This window comes from Coenobita brevimanus, chromosome 23 (genome assembly GCF_032717465.1).
Source record: "Coenobita brevimanus isolate Jiangsu-jjx chromosome 23, ASM3271746v2, whole genome shotgun sequence".
NCBI classification, from domain to species: domain Eukaryota; kingdom Metazoa; phylum Arthropoda; class Malacostraca; order Decapoda; family Coenobitidae; genus Coenobita; species Coenobita brevimanus.
In genome coordinates, this window is record NC_136976.1 from 64,454,253 (window position 1) to 64,481,583 (window position 27,331).

Sequence of the window (27,331 nt, forward strand, 5' to 3'; positions counted from 1 at the left end):
GGGACCCCTAGCCCACCAGCTTACCAGTGGGATGTGGTAGTGGCCTCGGGACACCCTGCCAGGACAGTTGCAGGAACAACCTCCAAGCGCGCCTTGGCACTGCAACTATCCTGCCATTATACACCCACTGATAGGGGAGCTTCCTGGGGTGCTACTCCCAGGTTCGGGCCCCTCTTTATTGGGCGGAAGCGGCAGCTTAGGAACCGCAGTTCTCTGTACCCTCTAGCACAGGCCTGAGTCCCATCTTGCCCTGGACCCACGATCTATGCCGGCGGAACCCCCGTCACGCGTCCCCCCAGAAGTCCGCCACTAGGTAGCGGGGGCAAAGTTTTCTGGCCGCATGCCCTTGCTGGCGCCAACCCCTGTAACGTAGTGGGGTACGTTGTGTGAAATGTAAAGTGCATGTGGTGTGGTGCATATGATATTTAGAGGAAATGTTTGGGAGAGTATGCTGGTCTACTCTCCATGTTACTGTCACACTGAAAAGGTCAGCAAAGAGGGATGGTTAGATAGCTAGTGAAACAGAAGCTCCAGCTCTCCCTATCACCAGCATTCCCATTCCCCTTGGGCGTACCACCCTGTTCGGCCCGTGCTACGGCCTCCTCCTACTAATAAAAAAAATAATCCATACACCAGATTACTGGTGCCCTCTGTTCATAAAATATCTGTAACAGTTAGACTTGAACAGCTATGGGTTAAAATTTGGAGGGAAACAACTCTGGGGAAGCGAGTTCCAGAGAGATGCAGTTCGGGGAATGAAAGAATTCTGATGGGGAGAAGTTTTGCAATATGGCTGAGTGACATTCCAGTCATGAGCACTACCAGATGCCCGTGTAGCACGAGGGAAGGCATGGAGAGGTGGCACCATGGATGCAACTTCGTCTGAGCATTTGCCAAAAAAATATCTGTAAAATAATGCAAGGGAGGCAACATTCCATCTTACTTGCAGGGGAGGTAGTTTATTTGTAATGGCAGGGTTGTTAATGATTCTAACAGCTTTGTTCTGAATTTTGTCTAGTTGTTTTAATGCAACCTCTCCACAACCATTCCACAAGGGTGAGCAATATTCAAGCTGAGAGCACACATGACTTATAAATTATAGCTAACTGCTCATCAGTGAAGAAGTTATGGACTCTGTACAATAATCCAAGTTTTTTTGAGGCTGTTTTAGCAAGTGATCTGACATGAGAGGTCCAGCTGAGGGCATTGTTAAGTGAGACGCCAAGAATTTCAATACTTTTGGAGATGGGAATATTAGTAACACTGAAGGTAATGTATGAATCTGGCAAAATCTGTCTATTACTAAACTGTATATATTTAGTTTTACTAGCATTAAAAGAGACAAGGTTGTTTTGTCCCCATTCACTGATCGTAGACAGTTCTTGATTTATGGAGATGGCTGTACTGAGTTGAGAGGTAGAGATATTGGACTTTGCAAATGGGTGTCTGAGTGTGAATGAACTATGTTATTGTGGCATGAATATGAAAAAAATAGCGAGAGCAGAAGAAATCTTACTACTGTCAAGTCGCCTATGGCGCATGCTTCTATGGCACAGTTTTCTAAGATGTGGCAAGGTGCCAGACCCCCCTAAAACGAACCACACGCATAAAATACCTATGGCGCAGGTGCAGCAAGGTTTGAAACGCGCAGGCAAATTCCCCTGGCAGTCGGCGTGCTCCTCTGTTTGTAAACAAAGGAGATGGCGAGCACTTCAGCTCCAACTGTGGACTTTTTTTCTCTTATGAGGAGGCTAAACTTCACCAAATTCATTGTGTTAAGTAATGAAATGTTAAAGATTCTTCTGGTATTGTGACTAGTTCATAGGTTTGTTCGGATAACCGCTATGAATGGGTTAGTGAGGAAGCACCTGTCTTTGAGCTAAGACAAAGTATAATGCCTCCCATCATCATCATCACATATATAAGAATGATTATGTGTCTGTTAAATGAGAGTTTTGTTGACACTTGAGCATACAAACTTTATCAAAGAAACTTCAGTCAGTGCCTGACCAGGCAGCCTCCGCCATCTTTAATGTTTTGGTCGGTGAGCTGATCTGTGTCTACTTGGCCGAGCTTTTTTTCACTTGTTCCGCAGTGCGTGGTATTGCCCAAGTAGACAAAAGGCTGATCACCCTTCCATTTTTTGTGCAAATTGTTATGTGTAATACTTGCATTGACTGTTTGCTTGATTGTGTGCATGTGTAAAGTGGGAAAAAATGGGGAAAAGTGGGGTGAAATGGGGGACTTTGGGCCAACGTCCAGAACCGAATACCATTTTTCCCATAGGTTTAGTTATTTCTGTGACATGGTTTTCTATGGCAAAGGCGCAGTCCAGAACCAGTTAGCCATGCCTTAGGCAACTTGACTGTATTTGTATGGGGGTTGTTGGTGTTGTTATTACCCCAGGCTTATCTAGATGTGAACATGATGGGTTGCACAATTTGGATATGAAAAGTAATATTCATGAAAAATATAAAGAAGTTGATTGATCAGGAGGTTGTAGTGTTCTCAGGTATGATCATGCATAAAACGAATATAAATGGGATAGTGAAAAGGATTTTCAGGTATGAGTATGTGAGAGTGAGTGGAGACAGGAAAGGACAAGAAGAAAATTGGATGGCTGTCATAAATGCATGAGAAAATGAGGTACAGAAAGTGAGGAATCAAGAGAATTGACAAGAGATATAAAAGGATGTATGAATTGTAAATAAAGGTGCACAAAACATCTGTGACCCTTTTTTAAATTCAGCAGTCAACAGAAGGATCCTACAGTTGTTTTGTTAAGCATACCCATATATATATATATCGGTATATATACTGTATATATAAAAGTGAGTTTTACGCCAGGTACCCCTTTTTTGGATAAGGGCTAAGGCGTTGGCCCTGGGTAAAGGACTTCGGTTTGGAGCGTGTAGCATTTTATGACCAGATGCCCTTCCTGATGTCTACCAATGACCCTTGGGCGGATTCGATCCTCTGACCCTTTGGTCAGAGCGGAGCGCTCTAACCTACTGAGCCACGGCTACTACATATGTATATATATATATATCTATATATATATATATATATATATATATAGACAGTATACCGTATATACTGTATATATATATATATATATACAGTATATATATATACAGTATACCGTATATACTGTATATATATATATATATATATATATATATATGTATATATATATATATATATATATATATATATATATATATATATATATATATATATATATATATATATATATATATACTGTATTTATAATATTGAATGATTTGCTTTTGAGTTGGAGTAGAAAGCTTGAATGAGGAATAAATGGATGTTTAACCCATGACAGTGTTGGAGATGCATGGACTTTGCTGGAGAAACATAACTGAGAAGTGAAAGGAGTGGAAATGAATTGTTTGAAAGAAACTGTGGAGCTATGTGAAAAGACAAATAAATGAAGGAGTTTGGGAGTGTTATTGATGAGGATGTACTGAAGAGTATTAGGAGTACTAGGAGCACCCTGAAAGGGTTTGGCTACATGAACAGAGAGTGAGAAATTGACTAAGAGAGTGTATGTGAGTGAGGTGAAAGAAGGGATGGGGAGAGGAAGACCAAAAATGGGGTGGACAGCCATATGAATGAGATCTTTGTAATTAATGCCTCTGGCTATAGACAGATATTGACCCATGAGATAGTCATTTTACCTTAACTTGGCCTAGATTATTGTCTTACTGCATCTTATTTTTTGTAGCCAACTAGGAGAATCAGACAATGCTATGGCTCCATATCCTTTCCTTCACACTTCGTCATGACTAGCACCATATTCTAATGCAGTTCTTTTGCTTGAACTGAGCATGGAGGATGGAGAGATGACATTTTTAGGCCAAGTTAGGATAAAAAGGGTATAAGTCATTAGGCCTTTTCATGGTTTTGTTTTCCTAGTTGTAGGTTTATACTGGACTGCAGTAGCCTAGTCTTGAACCTTTACATCTAGAGTGGGGTAATATTATTATGTCATTGGTTATTTACTGTGCACATCTCAAGTTTCAGAGGGAAATATTATTTGCATGGTTGTAGTTATAATTGGTTATTTGAAAGTTATAAAATTTGTTAGAGAATGAATACAGTATTTCTGTATTATTAATTAACTTCCAATTTCTGCAGGTTGATTCCAATTCTGAAGCCTGAGTTTGTAGCTTCTGAGGTGGTTGATGGGATACTTATGAACTGTACAATTGTCATTCTTCCTTCGTTTTGCCGCATCCTCATCCTCCTCAAGCAGTATGTACAGATACAGTCGCTTTTATTTTATTTATTTTTTTTTTTAACAGTAGGTAATAGTTTTTCAGGTTCAAAATAATCTGCAGTGTTCAAAATTGAACTTGGTTTTGGTAGTTACAGGTCCTGCATAAACTTTTATTATAATAAGTGACAGAGGCTTGAGTAAACATAATTACAATAATATAATCCTCCTTTAACTTACATACAGTACTAATGATTTTATTTCTTATATTAATATTTATTTTTACTACCATTACTATTATTATTGTTTTTGTTATTATTATTATTTATTATTATTTTTTTATTATTATTAGTTATTATTATTTATTATTATTTTTATTATTATTACCTTTATTATTATTATTTATTATTATTATTTTTATTATTATTACTGTTATTATTATTACCATTTTTCTTTTTTCTTTTTATTATTATTTACTTTAATTAATTATTTTTTATTTTATTTTTTTGGCAAAAGGTATTCCTCTTGCTAATATATTTGTCTGTTCATTGTGCAGAAACATGGACATTTTATTACTCTGTCTTTTCTCTCTGATGAGCAAATATTGCTGTTGTCTTTACTCTGGTAGGAGACAGCTGTTTATCATTCACAGATACTTTAAGAATACTGTACTATTTTTTCCATGTTCATTCTGTGTTAGTAAGAAACTGTTACAGTATCAGGAGTAAGGAAGGCTTGTGTGCAAGCTTTTTACAAAGGGAGGGCTGACACACAAGTTTGCACCCTCCAGTGTCCTCCATGGAAATTTTACCTTGTTTCTGTGTAGTCTAGAGCATAGGTTTCCTAAATGTTAATAATCTAGACTGTGGTAACATACAGGTAGTCCTAGGCCTTCACACCTTGGAGGAGGTAATAGGAGATTTGTTGTTAGTTTTCCTTTCTTTTCTTTTTTTTCTTTTTTTCAGATTTTAACTGTATAGTAATACTGCCATATTTAAATAACAGATAAACATGAATGAAGTAATCACAGTGGGTGCACTATCTTGAGATCTTACTAGGTTGAACTGAGCTCTCCATAACCAGTGAATGGTCCCCCAGCATAATAGCTGTGGCTGTCTCTTGGATATGCCCCTGCTGTTGAGTTCCCAGAGGTCCCCAAGTATTGTATAAAGCATTATGCTTTGGCATTGTTGTCGTGCTTTATGCAGTGTGTTGCTAGCTGAAAAATGGTTCCCAGTTCAGTTAGTTCTCTTTATTCCAGTGCTTAGATGGTCTAGTATTCCTCGGTTTCCATTCAGTCACCATAATTATACTTGAAATTATAGAAATGGGAAATTAATACTTAAAGTCTCAGCAGCTGAAGCTGCAAAACTATGCTGATGGAAATAGCTGGCTGTTAGTAGTCATCCTTGATTTGTCTTCTTTCATAGTTCTAGTATCCAGCTGTTGCCTTGTGCTACTAGACTACACCCTTCTTTAGCATAGAATAAAGAGGATATTGTATTAACAGTTACTGCATGACATGCTTGCCCTTTATTACTTTTACCTATCCATTACAGGAATTATTGCTAGGTTTTCAGCTGCAGTAATTACTGTCTCAGAAATTGTGCTTTTTCATGTACTAAAGGTAATGCATGCTTTCCATTTTTATACTTTGTATATTACATATAAACTTCCATTTAGTTACCTGTAGTGACTCCTTGCTAGTCATTATTCAATACAGAAAAATATCAGTATTCAGAGATTGACATAAGTACTTATATATCAACTACTCTACATATTTTCAAAGACATGGCTGTATTTTAGACTATGTAGCACTGGTTGCATGAAGGTGAATAAAGAGGTTAAGGTTATACTGTACTCTACTAATAACCATGATATTCAGGTGATGGATATAACTATAAGTCATGTATACCATGGTCAATCTTCAGAACCTCAGTTCAGTAGCTTTGTGTTACTACTTGCTGTACTGTGTTTTACAGCAGTCCCAATGTATTACTTACTTCCAAGGATTAATTATTATGTATGCTATTGATATGAGAATTTTTTGAGAAGGTGAACTTTACTAGTGCCACTTTCCTGCAGGAGAGATTGAGCTTCTCCACTTATCTTTCCTACCCAGTTATCAAATTTTAGGGTATTGCCTTTTTACCTGCTGTATTGTCAAAATTGTCCATTAAAAAAAAAAAAAAAAAAAAAAAAAAAAAAAAAAAAAGTTTTGTGGAAATGATATGCATCTGTTTCTAGTAGGATAATTTGTTAAATGAACTTTGAAAATAAATGTAAATAAGAGTAAGTGGTGGTTGTCGAGAGAGAAGATGGCTTCGTATACTGTGTTGGTGAATGAAGAGGGACTAGAAGTGGTGAACGAGTTTAAATACCCAGGTACAGTGATTTAAAAAAAAAAAAAAAAAGAGAGATATATGTGCCAAGTAACTTATACAGGGAGTAGAGTGGATCAAGAAAATAAGGTGGCTGGTGTTGCAGAGTAGAGGTCTGAGTACTGAAGCTACAGAGGACTGCATGAATGTGTATCAGTGCCCATGATAATACATAGGTATTTGACTTCGGAGTGACCTGATTATTAAAAATCACTATTGAGAGCAGACTGAGATTGTTCAGCAGTGTTTATGGGCTGCATACACTTGATGGGTTGAGAAATGTAGAGATTTGTAATTCATGTGGAGTGAGGAAGTTTCTTGATCAGTGTAGAAGAGTGTGTTTAGATGGTAGAGTCTTTTATAAAGACTGTACATGAGTATGGTGCTGAGAAGGGTATGAGTGAATCAGATGGTTTGAGGAGGTGTGGAAGGCCAAGAAGGTGACTGGGTAAGCAGAGCGAATTAGTAAATAAGTGGGGTATGGAGTTTGAGGAAGTAAAATAATTTTTGAAGGATAACAGTGCATGGAGTGTGGACAGATACTTGACAAGGATTGCACTCTTTTAATCCCTTCATGTAATGATGTAGAGATTCATTTTATTCTTGCTATTTCCATAGAGACAGACTGACAAATGAGGAAGTGAAGGAGCATTGTGGTGTGGATGTGGTTGTGATAGAAAGTAGAAGTGTAAAGAGATATACATTGAGGTGGCTTGGCTTTGTGGGGAGGATGGTGAGTGAGAGATTAATGAGAAGATTGTATGTGAGTCGGGTGGAGGGGGGGAAGAGGGACGAGGAGACTGAAGATAAGATGGAGGGATGGAGTGGAGAGGTATATGAGAGAGGGGGGTGCAAGTTGGGAGGAGGGCATCGAAATGGCAGGGGACAGGGCAACATGCAAGCAATTTGTTTGTGGCAACCCATTACAGGATTAGGGCATCTGGCTGTAGATGGATAGATAGATATTTCAAGATGATGGTATTCAGCTTAAGAGAGACATTTCTAACTAGGAGGATTAGATATTGCCTCAGTTAACCCCTGCAGAATAAGAAATATATCATAAAGTGAATAAAATTATCAGGTGGTAGCAAGAAAGAGTACAGAAAAAACATCACCAGATTGAAGGGGTTAACTTGACAGTTAATGAAATCATTATATCCTACAAGCACTTTGAAAAGTAATTTTTTGTAGATCATTTGGCCTGTGAAGTGGAACTCAGAATTTCAACAGCTTGAGTAAATGGATGTGTGGCCCATTTCACTGGGCAGTGTTGGCTAATTCTTCAGATTATATGGTATATAGTATTTTCTTGTCCCTATTGCTGAAGCCCTTCTAACCAAGGTATTATTGAGAACAGGGTTAAGCTGATCGATGAGTGGATGGATGGATGGGTGGATGGCTTTGATGTAATGTGGATTAAAAAATTTACCAGGAAAAAAATGATTCAATGCACGTACATGATTTCTAGTGATTTAAACCAAGGCAGTGATGAGAGAGAGCAATATGCTGAGGAGAAAGACGTGGCCACAGTAAATGCTACCTTCATTTATGGCAGTCATTTGATAGTACTAGTATTTATAAAAGATTTTCTCAATTTTCATTAAAGAATTGAAAAAAAAATTCTGTTCCTTTATAATCATTGTAACACAAAGCTAAATGGATTTTGGATCAAAAGGTCATAAGCTTGGGGGTAAGGTTGCAGAAAATATATATCTTTCCAGCATGCTGCCAATGAAGCTACAGGTATATTTTGGGGGAAAGTCTGGACTTACTTCAGCCATGGATGAATTTAAAGGACGCAAGAAAAGCGACTAAAGTATAATATCTGCAGAATGAGGTTTGTTTGTACGGTATTTGCTTTTTGAATGATTAATAACCCAGACTGCATTGACTTTTGTACATTCTCTTCATTAAGGTATTCTTAGTGTGCACTGTAGTTTGTAGTAGCCTGCAGTTTACAAATAAGCTATTTATTCATAATAACTAAGTGCTTAAGAGTCAAACTTGATGTAAAAATCATATTGTTAAAAAGTCTTTCAATAAATTTTATTAAATTTATTGTTAATGGATGTCTAAGAAGAAAGTCCATTTTAGTGAGCAAAAATATTTTATGACACAAGAAGCTTTGGTTATTATAATATCTTATGAAAACTGCAGTAATCTAACCACAGCACCATAACATTCTAGTATTACAAGTCATGGACCCTAACCCTTTGTTAAGAGACACTTCCAGAGAGTTTATCTTGCACTCAGTGTCCTAGCAAACAAATATATTTTATAAATTGCATTTCATTAATCCTTCCACTACCACGGCATCCATGGATGCCTGTGTGGCCTAGTGCTGTTGGCATCCAATCTGTAAAAAAACAAGGGCATTAAGGAGGGAGCACTTAATGTTTTTTCTATTTCTACTTATTTTCACAGTCCTATTATTATTATTATTATTATTATTATTTTATTATTATTATTATTATTATTATTATTATTATTATTATTATTATTATTATTATTGTTGTGGTAGGTGGGGGCGCTCACCATCCACTCACTCAATGTAGTGCTGCTCTCGGGTGTTTGCCCTTTCCATTTCTCCATTCTTCTTTCCTTCCAACCTCTTATGTCTTTCTTTCCTTCATTCTTTCCTCGTCCTTCTGCCTGTGGGTGACTTTACACTCCCTCTTCTGTCATTCTTTCCTTCTTTCTTTCCTCTTCCTTCTGCCTGTGGGTGACTCTACACTGAGTGACAAGCCAAATGGTTTCCTGTACACCAGGAAACCATTTACTATGCTGGGTGGTAAACGTATAACCAAATTTTGGCCCCTGGTGGTTTGGTGGATAATTACGGCACTCCAATCGGATTGAGCCGGTGAAGGTTTATATCCAAGGGGTGGTTGGGGTTTATTGCTCACATAATGCCACTCAGGGATGAGTAAGGCTGGTCAGTCTCATCATAAATGTCAGGACCAACTTGCCTAGGCCCAGGCTCCTACGCTCCTGATTGAGCAATGTAGGATTGGATGATAAGTGAATGAATGAATGATTATCCATCCATCCATCATCCGATCCTACGTTGCCCCATGTGGAGCGTAGGAGCCCGGGGCTAGGCAGTTGGTCCTGACACTTAAAATGAGAGCGAAGAATGATTATTATTATTATTATTATTGTTGTTATTAGTATCATTTATCATATCTTGCCACTTATAAAGTCTCCACCATGCTTGCATGTGTTGGCCTCGGTCACCTAATGGTGGCTGTCTACATTGCTCAGTATCTGGCAGCCTCCCTGTTCAGTCCATGATCCCAGAGGTCACACTCTATGACCTCGTCCCAGGTCCTTTTTGGTCTGCCTCTCGCAACCCTCGCAACTCTACCTCCACCATCCACACTTCTCACCCTATGCACCCGACTGTCATCCTCCCTCCTTGCACAAGATGGAGTTACTTTCCACGACCTTGTGGCAAACTGCACATGGCCACACCCCCTCTGCATTAACAGTACTACTGTACCACCAGCCCAAGATATCATTACAGGGTACTTTTGTTTAATCTGCATTTACTCTCAAATCCTTGTGCCCAATTCTGTCTCTCCATTTCCTAAATCTTTACTCTGCCTCCCTTTCATTGTCGACAATCAACACCAAGTCATCAGCATACAACTTCTCCCACTGGAGTCCATTTCTGAAGTTATGTGAGAGAGCTTCAAGCACCATGATAAACAGTCAAAAGCTCAAGCCTGACCCCTGATGCAAGCCAACATTCATGGAAAATTCATCACTCAGATCTCCATTTCTCATCTCCATTCACTTTCACCCGGGTGCAAGCACCCACATATGTAGCCATAACCACTCTAACCAGTCATTCCTTGATTCCAAGCTTTCTCATTGCCCATTTCATCAACTCCCTAGGGCATTTGTCAAAGGCCTTCTCTAAATCAGCAGAAACAAAGTTTGCCATTCTTTTCTTTCCTTTTATATTTATCCTGAAGCTAGCAATCAACAAATATGGCATCATTGGTTTCTTTGCCTGGCATAAGCCCAGACTGTATCACATTGGTACTCACTTTCCCTTATCATACTTTCAGGACTCTCCATTTCGCACATTATGTGGTCCAAAAGTTTTATTTCTCTATAATTTCCATTTTCCTGGGCATCACCCTTCCCATTATACATGTTTACAATTACGCTTTTCAGCCAGTCATCTGGTACAACACACTTATATCAAATTTATCAAATCAGTAACTAAACCCACTCCAATATCTCCTGAGGCCTTCAACATTTCAGAAGTCAATCCTGACACACCCACCACCTTTCCCAACTGCATCTTGCCTATTCCCCTGCTCACAGCAGCAGTAGCAACCAGAGGACAGGGGTCCAAACACTGGGTCTGTTGACTCCAAACCTTCCCTGTTTTAGTCAAACTCCTCATTCCACACCTGGGTATAATGCCACCTAGGTATCTTTAACCCGTTAACTGCACATGGCGTTTTTTTGGAGGTGACCGTGTGTGCAAACATAAGGATAAAAATGAATTTCCCAAAGGCCAAATTTTGTCTTAGGAATTGAGATAACACATGCCAAAGTATATAGTAACGAAGTATTAGCTCAATATTTACCTTGGTAAAGCCATGGATGAACATCGAAGTGTCTGATTCCCTATTGGAATGTATGGTTTTCGTTTTCTTTCTCAGTTTCGGTTTTGAAGGCTCAAACATTCTTGCATGGGTCAGCCTTGGTCACTATGGCACTATATTCGAAATTCACCTGTGCAGCCAGGGCTTTATAGAGCAGTCGCACTTGGAACAGCCTAGGCTGTATAGAGCAGTTAATGAGTTAATATCCTCACTGTCCACCACTACCATTCCCTTCATCATTCTTCACACACTGCACACATATGGTATCCCTGTTGTTTCTTTTCATTTTGATTGATCACATTAAATACCATATTCTTTCTTGCAGCACTATTTGGGATTTCCAGTAAATGTCTCTGAGACTGAGATTTTGCGCTGTATACTCCATTCTAGCTCTTTACTTGGCAACCAAGTATTCCTCTCCATTACCACCACATATCCATTCTGGGAAAAGTCTTCTTTTCTCCTTGGCTGTGGCCTCTACATCCTCATTCCACAACCATATTACCTTGTGTCTTGGAGGGCCCCTTGTCCATCCACACACTGAATCCATAACTCTCAAGAAATTGCTCTCGTGAGCTCTGTAGTGTTCATTAACACTTCTGTCAACAACTCCGTTCAGCACACACTCAACTGATCTCACTGTAGAAAGCATACCACACAGCCTGGTTTTTCAAAGTTCATTTTTTCCTCCTGGTGCATAGGTCCTCCTCTTTACAACCCACTCCTTCAGCACCATGTCACATATCAGCAATTTGTGTTGCTGCACATATTTTTCACTCGCTATAGCTTTAAGATTCTTCATCAACCTTCCGTCACCCCTCCTGATTAGGAGGTTGGATGGTGCCATTAACCCCAGACTCATGTCATCAGCCTGCTCTCTCTTCCTAAAATGCATACTGTATATTCATTGCCTCCCCAAATTCAAGTACAGTATCCTTTTTCCTTCCACACTTTTCGTACCATATGTGCATCCCCCATGTACCCCTTCATATCTGTGAACTGTTTCACCCACATGACCATTTAAATCACCACCTAAAACTACAATCTCATCATGCGCTCTCCACCTGTGTCTTCCACTCCTCTAGCTCCTGTTATGTCTGCTTCTATCACTTCCTCTTCCATTGTCACGCTTCGCCCCCATCTTCCTCTTTCACCTCGTGTCTCTGTTCCTTCTGTGTCCTCTGCCTCCCTCCCCCAACCTTGTCCTTCTTCCTTTGTTCCTACCCCTTCCCTTACCTCGTCTTTATTCAGCCTGCAGACCTGGATGAAATACTTCAATATTATGAACGCCAGTGATGACCTCTCGCTCCACCTCTCTCTACTTCGCCAGGTAGTCAGGGATGCCACCTTCTTGTCCCATCTGAATGGCTCCTGCCTCCATGTCATCCATGATGCTGCCCAAGCCGAGAAGGTGGCATCCCTGGTCAGCAGTTCAGGACAACCTATCCCATATCCCCAGACATCCATCTTAATTCCTCCACTGGCACCGTCTGTCTACCATTGTCAGTGCCCTTCGACCAGAGACCTTTTGCAGAGTGTTCTGGCGATCTTGAGTTCATTCTTTCTGAGCAACACCATTCCATTTACTCAGTTCAATGTTACACAATCCCTCCTAGTGGACGCCAACAGGAACCAGCCAGAATTGTTAAGATGGTCTTTGCCTCTCATGATCTGCCCCCTATGGTCATCATTGGAGGCGCTTTTCTCCAGGTTTGCCAGTTTCTTCCATTTCCCCGCCAGTGCACATCTTGTTGGCACTTTGGTCACCCTGCCAAATACAGTATCTATCTATCTATCTATTGCCAGACACCTCAATCCCATTTGGGGTGGCCACAAACAAATCGCCTCCACGTTGCCCTGTCCCCCGCCATTTCACTGCCCTGCTCCCAACTCACACCCCCCTCTCTCATATACCTCTCCACCCCATCCCTCCATCTCATCCTCGGCCTCCCCCTTCCTCTTCCCCCCTCCACCTCACTCACATACACTCTCTTCGTCAGTCTTTCACCCTCCATCCTCTCCACATGGTCAAACCACCTCAGTGTGTTCCTCATAACACTTCCTATCACATCCACATCCACACCACAACGCTCCTTTATATCCTCATTCGTCAGCCTGTCTCTCCATGTGACTCCACAGGCTCCTCTTAAATAACTCATTTCCACTGCTCTCACTCTTGACTTGTGTCCTTCCAACAACGTCCAAGCTTCACTTCCATACGTTAGAGTTGGTATCACAATACTGTCATGTAGTAACTTTTTCACTTCCATGCTCACTTCCCTGTTTCTTATCACTGCTTTCAAAGTACCAGCAACCTTTCTTCCCTGCTGTCCCCTTTCAAGCACTTCACCCCCCAAACCTCCATCCTTACTCATCACACTACCCAAGTACTTAAACGTACTCACATTTTCCAATTCCTCACCATCCAGCATCGCTGTACATTCACTGACTTCACCTCTCTCAAAGCCCATCACTTTACTCTTCCCCACATTCACCTTTAGATTCCATTTCTTACACACTCTCCCAAACTCATCCACCAAGCCTTGCAACTCCCCTTCGTCTTCACTCAGCAACACAGTATCATCTGCGAACAACAGTACAGGGAGTTTCCAAACACTATCCTCTCTCACCAGGGGCACTCCAACATCCACTACCCTACCTTGTACCTCTTTTATTACCCCATCCATGTACAGATTGAACAACCATGGAGACATGACATATCCCTGTTTCAACCCAACCTCCAAAGAGAAAAATTCACTTAGTTCACCATCCAAACGCACTGCAGCCTTAGCACCATCATACATACTCTTCACAGCATTCAACAACTTTCCATCTACTCTATATATTCTTAATACTTTCCACAATCCTTGTCTATCCACCCTGTTATATGCTTTCTCCAAATCCATGAAAGCCGCATACAACTTCTTTCCCTTCTCTAGAAACTTTTCCACTAAAGATCTAAGAATGAATATCTGATCTACACAGCCTCTTCCCTTCCTAAAGCCTCCCTGTTCTTCTCCAACTAATTCCTCTGTTCTTTCTCTAACTCTGTCAATAAGTATCCTACCATACACTTTTCCTATTATACTAAGAAGACAAATGCCCCTATGATTACCACACACTTCTTTTTCCCCTTTTCCTTTGTACAAGGGAATAATTATACCTGACTTCCAATCCTCAGGGACTCTATCTTCCTCCCAGGCCAATCTGCACATCTTCCACATCCATTCTACTACTATCTCTCCCCCATGCTTCAGCATTTCACCACACACTCCATCAATTCCTGGGTCTTTCCCCAATTTAACTTTCTTCATTGCTTCCACAACTTCTATCCTACTGATATGTATATATGTATATATATATGTCGATATATACATGTCTATAAATATATGTCTATATATCGTTTCGTTTTTAAAGGCTCCAACATGCTTGCATGTGTCGGCCTTGGTCACCTAATGGCGGCTCTCCACGCTGCACGATCCATTGCAGCCTCCCTGTTCAGTCCCTTAACCCTAAGGTCACACTTAATGACCTCGTCCCATGTCTTTCTCACTCTACCCCTCAAAACCCCACCCCCAATATTAACACTTCTCACCTTCCTCACCCAATTATCATCCCCCATCCTCTCCACATGTCCAAACCACCTCAATCTACCTCTCCTCATCACAACACCAATACACTCCAGTCCCATCCTACCTCTCAACTCTTCCATTGTAAACCCAGCCCCTCCAGGCCTTGGACGCAGGGACGCACTGCACATCCACCTAATCATTGTCATTTCTGTACGTCTGAGCCGGCGAATATCTTCCTCCTTCACTGCCCAGGTCTCACTGCCATACAGCATTACACTCCTAACACATGCTGCATACAAAGACCCCGTAGCACGTAGGGAGAGCCCTCTCAATGTCAGGAGAGGCAAGAGCTCCCTGAACTTCTTCCAACCACTTCTCACCCTAGCCACAGAGCTAGCTCCAGCCCCACCTCCAGCACACAACATGTCTCCTAAATAACAAAACTCTTCCACACACTCAAGAGATTCACCAGCAAGTTCAATCCTTTCACGTCTGACAATCTCCACCTGCTCACCCCGGCACGCCGTACACATAAAATCAGCATTATCTCGCAGTCTACCTCTGATACCACTACGTCTCTTATGCACCCATTTATCACACACACCGCACAAGATGGAATTACTTCCCACGCCCTTGTGGCAAACTGCACATGGCCACTCTCCCTCATCTTTGACAGTACCGCCACCAACCCTCGATATCATCACTTTTGTTTTATCTGCATTTACCCTTAAACCCTTTTGCCCCATACCATCTCTCCACTTCCTAAACCTTTCCTCCGCCTCCCTTTCATTCTCTGCAATCAACACCAAATCATCAGCATACAACAACTCCCACGGGAGTCCGTTTCTAAAGTCACGTGAAAGGGCTTCAAGTACCATGATAAACAACATGGGACTCAAGACTGACCCCTGATGCACACCAACATATATATATAAAAAAGCAAACAAAGCGCCTTGGACCCGGACGGACCATACGTTGATGACTAAGGAACGGACGAAGGACATTCTTAGGGTGGGAACGTGGAATGTGAGAGGAGTGAATGATGAAGTGAAAGAGAGAGAGATTGTTCAGGCACTTGAGGATGCAAAAGTGGATATATGTGGATTGACTGAAACTAAATGGGAAGGTGAAAGGGTGAGAGATTGGGAATATGGTTTAGGTATATGTGCGGGAGTCAATGAAAATGAGTGGGCAAGAGAGGGAGTATGTCTGATGATAAGCAAGAAGTGGAAGGAGAATATAAGAGTGTATGGAACAGTGGGTGCAAGGATTGTATGGGTGAGGATGAAAGTAGGTATACAAGCATGGGCGATTGTATGTGTGTATGCCCCGACAGAGGATCGAGTGGCAAGAGTGAAAGATGAGTTTTGGGCGAGCGTAGAAGCGTGTATGGACAAGCTTGAGAGGAGCGAGAGAGTGCTGTTGATTGGAGACATGAATGGCAAAGTTGGGAATGTACGAGTGGATGGAGTGGTTGGTCAGTGGGGTGTGCCAGCTGACGTAGATGGGAATGGAAGTGCTTTGGTGTACATCTGTGCTTGTAAGGGGCTGGCAATAGCCAACACCTACTTTCGGCATAAGATGATCCACCGGTATACGTGGAGAGTAACGAGGAGGATGGATGGTGAACTTGTTGAACGAAAGGCAATGATAGACTACGTGTGTGTGGATGAGCGAATGAGAAGACAAGTGTTGGATGCAAGAGTGTGGAGAGGGTGGGAGAATGGAGTCTCGGACCATCACTTAGTGATGGCCAAGGTAGAGCTGCAAAGAAAGTGGTTGAGGAGACGAAGGGGAAGACAGGAGGAGGCAACTCCTGTGAGAAGAGTGGAGAAATTGCAAGATAGTGAGAAAATGACAGAGTATAAGAGCATAGTGGAAGAAAGACTGGGAAGGTATGAGCTAGAGCAGATGGAAGGGGTGGAAGACATATGTAAGATATTCACGGAAGAGACAGGCGCAGCGTGTGAGGCGGTTTGTGGAGTGAGGAGGAGATGCAAGGGTGTGCAAGGGACAGCATGGTGGAATGATGAGGTGAAACGAGCTGTGGAACAAAAGAAGAAGGCATGTAGTGAATGGTTAGCGAGTAGAGGTAGGGGAGAAGATGAGAGAGAGAAGAGAGAGGTATATGTGAGCAGGAGAAGGGAGGTTAAGAGACTGGTGAGGGAGAGTAAAAAGAAAGTGGATGAAGAGTTTGGGAGGAATCTGAGTGTGAAATGGAGGGAGAGTAAGAAATTGTTTTGGAAGGAGGTAAAGAAAGTAAGGCAGTGTGAAAGGGGAAATAGTAGGGGAGTGAAAGATAGGAATAATAAATTGTTGGTGGAGAAGAGAGAGAAACTGAGGAGATGGAAGGAGCACTTTGAGGATTTGTTGAATGTGGAGAGTGAGAGCAGTGCGAGTATAAGTGGTTGGGGAATGGCTGGGAGAAGAAGAGATGAGAGGAGGGAGGAAGAGATCAGTAGGGCGGAAGTAGTGGAAGCGATGAAGAAGATTAAGTTGGGAAAGGCCCCAGGAATTGATGGAGTGTGTGGTGAAATGCTTAGGTATGGGGGTGAGATTGTTGTGGAGTGGATATGGAAGTTGTGTAGATTGGCTTGGGAAGAGGGAAGGGTTCCAGAGGACTGGAAATCAGGTATAATTGTTCCTTTATACAAAAGAAAAGGAGATAAAGAAGTATGTGGTAACCATAGGGGTATTTGCCTACTTAGTGTGACTGATAAAATATATGGTAGAATACTCATTGATAGGGTTAGGCATACGACAGAGGAGCTAGTTGGAGAAGAACAAGGGGGATTTAGGAAGGGAAAAGGGTGTGTAGATCAGATATTTGTTCTAAGATGTTTAGTGGAGAAGTATCTAGAGAAGGGAAGGAAAGTGTATGCTGCCTTCATGGACTTGGAGAAAGCTTATGACAGAATAGATAGGCAAGGTATGTGGAAGGTATTAAGAATATATGGAGTGGAGGGGAAATTGTTGAGTGCTGTGAAGAGTATGTACGAGGGAGCTAGGGTTACGGTGCGAGTGGATGGTGAGCTGAGTGAGTCCTTTGATCTCAGTGTGGGACTGAAACAGGGTTGTGTGATGTCTCCATGGCTGTTTAATATATATATGGATGGGGTTGTAAAGGAGGTGCAGGGTAGGGCAGTGGATGTGGGGGTGGCTCTAATGAAAGGTGAGATTTGGAAGCTTCCGGTGTTGCTGTTTGCTGATGATACAGTGCTGTTGAGTGAAGATGAATGGGAGTTGCAAGGTTTGGTGAATGAATTTGGGACAGTGTGTAGGAGGAGGAATCTGAAAGTTAATGTAAACAAAAGTAAAGTTATGGTGTTTGAGAGGAATGAAGTCACAGAGTGTGCAGTGAGGTTGGATGGTGAGGATATGGAGAATGTGAGTGCATTCAAGTACTTGGGTAGTGTGATGAGTAAGGATGGAACTTTGGGGGATGAAGTGCGTGAAAGGGTACAGCAGGGAAGGAAGGTTGTTGGTACACTGAAAGCAGTGATGAGAAGTAGGCAGGTGAGTTTGGAAGTTAAGAAGTCACTGCATGATAGTATTGTGATCCCTACCCTGACGTATGGAAGCGAGGCATGGACCTTGCAAGAGGGGAACAAGTCAAGAGTGAGAGCAGTGGAAATGAGTTACTTGAGAGGAGCATGTGGAGTGATGTGGAGGGACAGGTTGACGAATGAAGAAGTGAAGGAACGCTGTGGGGTGGATGTGGATGTGGTTGCAAAGATTAGGAGAAATACACTGAGGTGGTTTGGATATGTGAAGAGAATGGAGAATGAAAGACTGACTAAGATGGTGTATGTAGGTGAGGTGGAGGGAGGGAAAGGGAGAGGTAGACCGTGGATGAGGTGGAGGGATGGAGTTGAGAGGTATATGAGGGAGGGGGGGGGGTGAGTTAGGGAGAGGGTAGTCAAATGGTGGGTGACAGAGCGACTTGGAGGCGTTTTGTCTGCGACCACCCTTTGCGGGATTAGGGCATCGGGCTATAGATAGATAGATAGATAGATAGATATATATATATATATATATATATATATATATATATATATATATATATATACAGTGGGTGCAGAAGTAGATGAGACCTACTTGACTTAGCCCTTTAAAATGCCTGCAGCCTGACAAAAAATATTAATAAAAAATAGAAATAAAAGGCAAACCAAACAAAAACTCACCCTAATAGGCTGTCATTTCTCCCTTTGCCTTCAGCACATCCTTCATTCTCTTTGGCATGCTGTCGGCGAGTGATTGAAAATATTCTAGATCCATCTGTGTGTCCCACACTTCGCGTATCACCTCCATGAGGCGAGGTAGGGAGGACACCTGCTTTTCACGCACTTTGTATTTCATCACTTTCCACGCATTTTCAATTGGGTTGAGGTCTGGGCTATTCCCAGGCCAACTCATCACTTCAACATCATTACTCAGTAAAAATCTACCCACTCGTTTAGCGGTGTGGCAGGAGCTCCATCATGCATGAACACACTGACATCATGTTCATCATAAACAGGTAGCATCAGATCATGCAGAACTTTTTCATAGCGTTCTGCATTCATGGTGACATGTTTTGGTAGGAAATAAATTGAACCAGCCCCTTACACCCACTAAAACACCCCCACATCATCACTGAAGCACTGTGTTTAACTGTCTTGAGAGTGTAGCGTGGGTCGTACCTGTTCCTCTGCACCGGCCTCCTGACACGTGTTCGGTGTGTTGTGATGATCTGGAAACTGCTTTCATCACTAAACAGGACTTTTCGCCACTGCTCTGTGGTCCAGTCCTTGTGTTGCCTAGCAAAACGAAGGCGTTTGCGTCGCATATTATCAGTCAAGAGAGGCTTGCGAGCTGCAACGCGTGATGGAATGCCCAGGTGGTGTTTTAGGCGGTGTTGAATGGTTCTGATAGCAACGTCCTGGAGAAGCTGGGGATACATTGATTTCAATTCTTTTGCAGTCAGACGTGGGTTCCTAGTCACAGCTAGCTTCAGGAGTCTGTCTGTTAGCAGGGTGGTCTTCCTTCGGCGTCCAGTGCGTTTCTTAAACTGGGGGATGGTGGTGGGAGGCAAGTCACGAGCCGCTGCAAGCAGACGCATTACGGTTGCTTTACTCCGGCCAGTACGCCGACAAATCTCCCTTATGCTCACATTTTCCTCTCTCAGAGTCAAAATCCTTGCTTTTTCAACGTCAGAACACTGTTTGCCAACCATCTTGCACCACTGGAACCATGGAGGGGCGACAGCAATGCGAGAACGAAAAAATCAGGGTCAGGGTGGGTCAGGACCAGCGGCAATTAACCTCCCCTGGCGCTGCCTGAGGGCACACTGAGCTCCACAGTTTGTAGGACTCAACACGCGGGGCATAGTTGAATTGCCAGATACCATCAGAAATGGCATAATTTAGCTATAGAAATTTTCACGCAATTTTTTATGAGACCTACTGACTTTGGGGGGAAATGGGGGTAGGTCTCATCTACTTTTGCGGCCACTGTATATATATATATATATACACAGTGCATCCCCTCAGATAGCGTTTTTTTCAATACCGAATGCACAGATAGCGATAGGAATGAATCTTTCTCATAGCAATTAATACTGCATGGTTAGCATTAATCCGCTAGGCATTTAACACGTGGCGAGTGGGTGGGCAGAGTTACCAAGGTCAGACCTGGTCAGACCCTGGTAACACTGACAGTGAGTGCGAGTCTATCCTCACTCAGTTCATTGACCCATTGTTTATCCACGCACTGCGCATTCATTCAGCTCGTCGCAGTCTCGCCGTTGTTAAAGTTTTTTTTGTGACCTTTCTATTTATTGTCTGGCTACTGCGTGTTCTATTTTCATGGCTTCAACTTCGGGGGCTGGCCCAACTGGTGGTGGTGGCCCAGGGAAAAAAACAGGAAGTGCAGGTAGTGTAAAAGTGATAAAAAAGGCCAGAGAATGCATGCATGGCAAGCCAAAGAAACAGTACAGTATGGAGGAAAAGATAAAGATAATCCAGATGATTGAAGACGGTGCAAAGACATGTGAAATTGTTAAACTGTTGAATGTGCCTGAATCGAGTGTAAGAAACATAAGAAAGAAAAAGGATGAGATAAAGGCAGCAATAAAAACCACAACAAAGTATTTTATGGGTGGTGCAGGTGGAGCTAGCCATGCACGACACTACCGAAAAAAACAGACTCCAAATGGCAAGGCAATTAAGAAAAGGAGCAAGTGTTGATGGACCAGAAATTCGTGCAAGGGCAATAGCAGTGTACCAGGGACTATGTGCAAAAAAAATATCGAAAATCCTGCTCCTTTCAATGCCTCATGTGCGTGGCTACACAGGTTTTAAAAACGCTGTGGGGTAAAGCTGGCTTTCTACCAGGGCATTTTGGTTCACATCAAAAATATTATCTTTGCTTGTTTTGTTTGGAGTCTGGCCCTGAGAGCATATGTTACATATGATATTAGGTTAGGCTCATATTTTTTCGTATAATTTACCTTCACTTCTAGCATTTTGGTTTGTATCAAAAATATTACCTTTGCTTGTTTTGGTTGGAGTCTGGCCCTGAGAGCATTGAAATGCGCGACTTTGCATCGAAACGTGAGGTAGGCAGACCACTCCAAAATGCATCGAAATTTGATTCATCGAACTCCAAACTGTCGAAATTCTAGAAACCACTGTATATATGTATATATATCTGCTGTATGCAGAAATCACTTGCTTATCCGGACATAATAGAGCCAAAGGCATGTCCAGGTAGTGGCAACATCCGGATAATGAACGCTACTGTATTCCCATACTATAGCCAGACTCTACCTATACCCAACCTCCAACCTATACCCAACCTATTTGTAAAATGCCTATGCTTAATTTGGCAGTGTTTTCCAGTCATTCAGGCATATTTAGACATCAAAACACACATAGGATTATCCAAAGTAATGCTAAACACCAAGAAAACCGTGCAGAATTACCACTGAAAACCAAAAAACACCCTACCCATACACTGCTGTATGTACAGTACCCCCCCTTATTTTGGCAGTGTTTTCTGGTCATTCTGCCATATTTTGACATAAAAACATACATAGGATTATCCAAAATAATTTTAAACACCAAGAAAACCATGCAAGAAAAAAAATGAAAACCAAAAAACACCCTACCTGTACACTACTGTAGGTACAGTACTCCTCCTAATTTTGGTACTGTTTTCAGGTCAGTCTGCCATACAAGACATCAGAACACACACAGGATTATCCATATTAATGCCAAACACCAAGGAATTAATACATATACAAAAAACATCCACAAAAACCTCAAGACGGTTGGAAAATCAGTGGTAACTACTCCTGGGCCACAAAAAAATTCCATGGCCAAATATGCCACTGGAAATTGGATAAATTGTCATAAATGGTATACCATCATCTTCATTGGTCTTTATACTATAAGATAAGCTAATACAAACACAGAAAGCTGATGAGTAGAATACAGAAATGCAGTGAGAATTAACCCGCGCCATCCCGGCGATGTGAATTAACGCGGCAACATTGCAAGGTCCCTAATTTGCACAATTTTCAATTTTCGCGAGTGATTTCGCGAGTGATTTTTGGCACGTATACATGGGACACCTTCCTCTATTCCTCTACAAGATGCCAAGCAGGAACAATGCCTTACACCGCATAACCTCTACCCCCCCTGCACGCCATTGTCTCGACAATTCACCTGTTACCAGTGACCTGGCCAATAAAGACATTCAGGGCCAGAGTGATTCCCCAATCGATGACAATATGGAGGACAAAGTTTAGAGGAAGAAACAGTCACAAATGATGATCAGGTAACGTGGGAAAAAAAAAGGTCATGAATGGTGATGAGTTAGTGAGTGAAACAATGCTTATAATGCCTATATTACCGTTTGAAAACCAATATACTCTTGTACTACATATAAATTCGTACCAAGTAAATAAATAAATACTGTTTATGAGTGGATAAAATAGTTACCCTCCCATAGAACTCGTTTTCTTTGGTGCCAGCCTGTTAGAAAACCCAGTCAGGTAAGGAAGTACTCGCACCTAAATTCGGTATTTTAAATCTCAGGTGAGCGATTTCTCTATGAATTTTCGATGTTTCTCACCAAAAGCGGATGTTTGAGCCCCCCCAAAAAAAAGGTCCAAAAATGTCGGGATGTGGCGGGTTAATAGTGTTCAAGGGTAAAACTTACCTTCAGATAACTTCCCACCATCCTAGTGCAAAATTTTGCTGGCGCCTTCCAAGAGTTAAGCAAATGACTAGATGTAGAATTTCATGAGCTTTCTCATGGTCATTTCGGAATTTCGATATGGCCAATAGTATTTGAAGAAAGTGCAAAAAAAAAAAAAAAAGTAAAAACTCATGAATCAGTGCTATCTACGTGAAGGAGTTTAGGGACTGAGGGAATGAGGGGGGAGCCGGGAGGGCATGGAGAAGGGATGGGAAAGGGAGAGAAGCGAGGCTGTGGGCAGGAATTTCACCCTTCTGTCACTAGGTAGACGGGCACTTTTTCCGTACGTTTACTTGTGACTTGCAGTCTGTCAGACGCCCGGTGGCCATGTGGAAACAGAATTCCTGGTGACGAGGCAACTTTTGACGTTCGTTAGAGAGGCGGATGGCTGCTGTCACCGAACATGCACTCATGGCTTGCGGTCTTTGTTGCACTCTTGGTGGCAGTTAGGAGAGACTAAGCCCAATGGCTGCACCACTTTGGACATCCAGTGAGGATGCGTACAGATGTTTTGATGTCACTTGTGGATTACAGTCATATTACTCGGGTACAGGAGGTTCGTTGGGAGTGATCGGATGAGCATGCACCGTTGACCATTCAGTACAGGGGCAGACAGACATTTTAGTTATGGTTATGGGTTATGGCCTGTTTCCTGCTCATGGCTCGAGCCCAGCAGCCACGATACTGAATGTTTGAATATGTCAGCTGGCTGGCTGAAGTTCTCGGGGACTTTTACATCCAGATAATAGCAAGTAAATTCACATAATGGTTTAATAAAGCCAAGGTTCTGCGTCCGGATAAGGAACATGTCCAGCACTGCATGTTCGGACAAGTGAGAGACTGCTGTATATATATATATATATATACCGTAGATACAGTGTTCAACAAAAGTATTGGGCGCCAGTGTCAAGGTGCTGCAAACTTTTGGCGAAAAAAGAATCACCCTTTTTTGGGGAGAAAAAATTTAGCCAGAAGTTTTGGGCATTAACATGACGTCACGGCAGCCCGAGGCCTTATTGTGCGCTGGTTGGCTGGCGCCTCAGTTGCCAGCAGGCTGTGAGAGAGGGGGGAACCCAGCCGCTCCTCCCTCTCTTGTTGTGCCATTTTTTACTTAGTGAACTGCAGTGTTTTGGCTTTTGCTACTTTAATATTGCCCCTACCCATGAATTGTCTAGTGAAATATTATCACAGATCATTGCACTAAAGGAAGCAGGCCACCCCACAAAGGAAATTAGTGATTTGGTTGGTGTGGCTCGGTCGACAGTGCGGAAGTAGTGTGCCCGTTACAGAGTGGAAAACAGTGGTGACATTCCTACAAAGAAACCTCGGTCTGGTAAGCCCAGGAAAACTTCCCCGAGGTCTGTTAATGTACTCAAATGTGCAGTGGAGTCTAATCCTCGTATGACTGAAAGGAGAATTAAGGAGAGCAACCTGAAAGTGTTTGGCAAGGTTTCAGTGCGCACTGTTTCTCAAAGAGTCCGTGAACTTGGTTACACAAGTCACAGGCCTGTGAGAAAGCCTCTTCTTACATGTAACCAGCGACTTCGTAGGCTTGCCTTTGCTAACAAGTACCATACCTGGGGTGAGGAGCAGTGGCTGTCAGTGTTGTGGTCTGATGAGGCAACATTTACCGTTACCTGTAATCGAGGAGCACGCGTGTACTGGTGCAGAGGTAGTGGCCGGCTTGACTCCCATTACATGGAAAGCACAGTTAAACACCCTGATTCACTTATGGTATGGAGTTGTTTCTCTGGTAAGGGGTTGGGGAAGCTTGTTGTGCTTCCCAGTAACTGCAAAGTGAATCAGGACGTTTACCTGGAGCTGCTTTGTGGTCATTTACCCGAGCCCTTCGAACTCACAGGTGCACGAGTGTTTCAGCAGGACAGTGCACCTGCTCATAAAGCCAAGTCTGTCACCAACTGGCTTCGTGACTGCGAGGTCTCCTTCATGAAAGACTGGCCAGGCAATAGCCCAGACCTCAACCCGATAGAAAACCTCTGGTACCTTGTGAAAAAGAATCTCCAAGGGAAGGACGTGAGCTCTCTGCCTAAGCTGGAAGCAGCCATTCGTGAGTCCTGGGCAAATATATCACCCCAGCACCTGAGGATCTTGGCCTTTTCACTTTCACGACGTCTCAGGTCCGTGAAGAGGTGCAAAGGAAACCCTACCAAGCATTAAAGGTAATTATAATGCATTATTTACATGTTTTTTCCATATGTGAAAGGTTTGTTTTTTTTGGGAGGGCACTGGGTGCCCAATACATTTGTCGAGCACTATATATATATAGATAGATATATATTTACACAGACACACAACATGCACAATCAATGTGACTAATAGAGAAAAAACATTAAAACCAAATAAACCATTAAAAAAACCCAAACATCTTTTTTCTTTTTTTCTTTTTTTCTTTTTTTTTAACCATGTTTTTTTGTTTATGATTTTTTTTTTTTCTACCTTTCCTTTTACACTAACTTTGACCATAATTTCACACCTTTGACCTCCCCAACCTAGCCCAGTGGGTTGAAAAAACTGTCACCAGCTTTGACAACTGCATTTTGAGTCACCTGGCTCATGGGGAGGATCCAGGAGGCCAGTGTCATACGCCTGCCCCATGTAACGGATAGTATTGTACATATTAAATGCAGAAAACTACCCTATGTGCCCAGATTGTCTAATAGGTTCACATGGTTTTTCCCATTTAACAGATTGTATCCAGTATATCCGACAGTTTGTCCAGAGTCCTCCAGGGTCCTCAAAGTGTCCATTAAATCTGATATTCATTTTAGCTGAGTAGAGTAAAGCGAGGGTTTGCTGTAATTACAGTCCACTATGCCCTCACTATATTGAACTAATTGGGGGGAAGCCTGGGTCAATAAATCCCTTGGTGAGAATTCGAACACATGTTTGAAAATAATTGACTACAATATCATATTGTAGGACAGTACTGTAAATGAAAACTATACCTATTTTACACTAACTTGGCCTATAGCACTTTTCACGACTAGTGTAGTAGTACTATAATCTTTTATTAAAACTCAGCAATCATGATGGGGAAAGTACAATTTCAGGCCAGGTTTGAGTAATATGGCTAGGAAACACATGTATTGTACACTGTACCTCCTCATTTATCAACCTTAGTTTGGTATAGCTGACAAAAATTCAGTGGGCACTGAGGCGTTCGATAAATCCAAAATCCGTTATATTGAGGTTTGATACAGAAAGGGTGTACTGTATGTACTACATTATTCTTTACAGCAGAACAACTGAATGTTCACCCACTGACTCCCTACCAAATGTAGTTCTGCCACCAGAAATGATCACCAGGACTTACCATTCAAGAGGAAGCACTCCAGACCTCACTTAACCTGATAGCTGCTATGTACACGTACTTCATATGATGGAAAACATGTATGTAGCTGCTGCACACATCATATGAGCAATTTTTTTTTTTTTTTTTTTTCTCACAGTTCTAATGCTGTTTAGCATCTCAACTGAGCTATTTCCGTCACCATCCATACGTTCTGCCACCACCCACACATCCTTAGTATTTCCCTGTTACTGTACTAGTATGGAAATGCGCAACATCATTACTTCACCACGGCTGAACTAAGGTGAATAATGAACTCATGTATGTTTTCCTTATACTTTTCCAGGCACTTTTTCATTTTGTATGGGCAAATATTATTATTATTTTATTTATTTATTTTTTATTTTTTTGTGCATGGGGAGTTAGACCAGGAAATCTAATGCAGCAGTTACTGAGTTAAGCTGACACATAATCTTGCACATATTCCTGCTAGATATATGTCTTTGCCAAACTCTGTGCCAAGGCACTGCAATAAAGGTGGTCCCACTGCCAAATTTTAGAGCCTCTGGCGCTGCTGTGCATGTTTGGTGCTGTAGAACAGACACCTGGAAAACAGACAGGCTTAGAGAAAATGCTTGATCCCATTTGAGCATATCAGTACACAGACTCCAGATATTAATGTCTGGAAGGGGTGAATGTACTTTAAGAGCATAAACTGATACCTAAAACTGAGTGCTAGGGAGCCTTTTAAACATCCCTCGCACATAGAAGCAACACAATGTTTTCATCTGTGATAAAACATTTATTATGAAAGTGCATCTCCTCTTGCATATTAGCACAAGATGTCACATAGTAGTACCCCTGATGTGTGATACATAATCCAGGTTCTAGTTATGAGGTCTCCACTGACTGTGACTTTTAATGTGTAGTGCCTCTGTAGGTTTTACATCATAAGTGCT

At 42.0% G+C, this 27,331-nt stretch overlaps 1 protein-coding gene across 4 annotated transcripts in view; it reads left to right on the forward strand.

The window, feature by feature from the left end:
* Positions 1-27,331, forward strand: part of LOC145392998 (epidermal retinol dehydrogenase 2-like) — a 108,301-nt gene that overhangs the window by 76,893 nt on the left and 4,077 nt on the right. For 3 of the 4 annotated variants that reach the window (XM_080267305.1, XM_080267304.1, XM_080267307.1), the window contains one exon: positions 4,162-4,278. In XM_080267305.1, the coding sequence (XP_080123431.1) occupies positions 4,162-4,278 (117 nt within the window). Of the gene's footprint in view, positions 1-4,161; positions 4,279-8,342; positions 8,459-27,331 lie in introns of all 4 variants that reach the window. The other variant, XM_080267306.1, reaches the window with a different exon arrangement.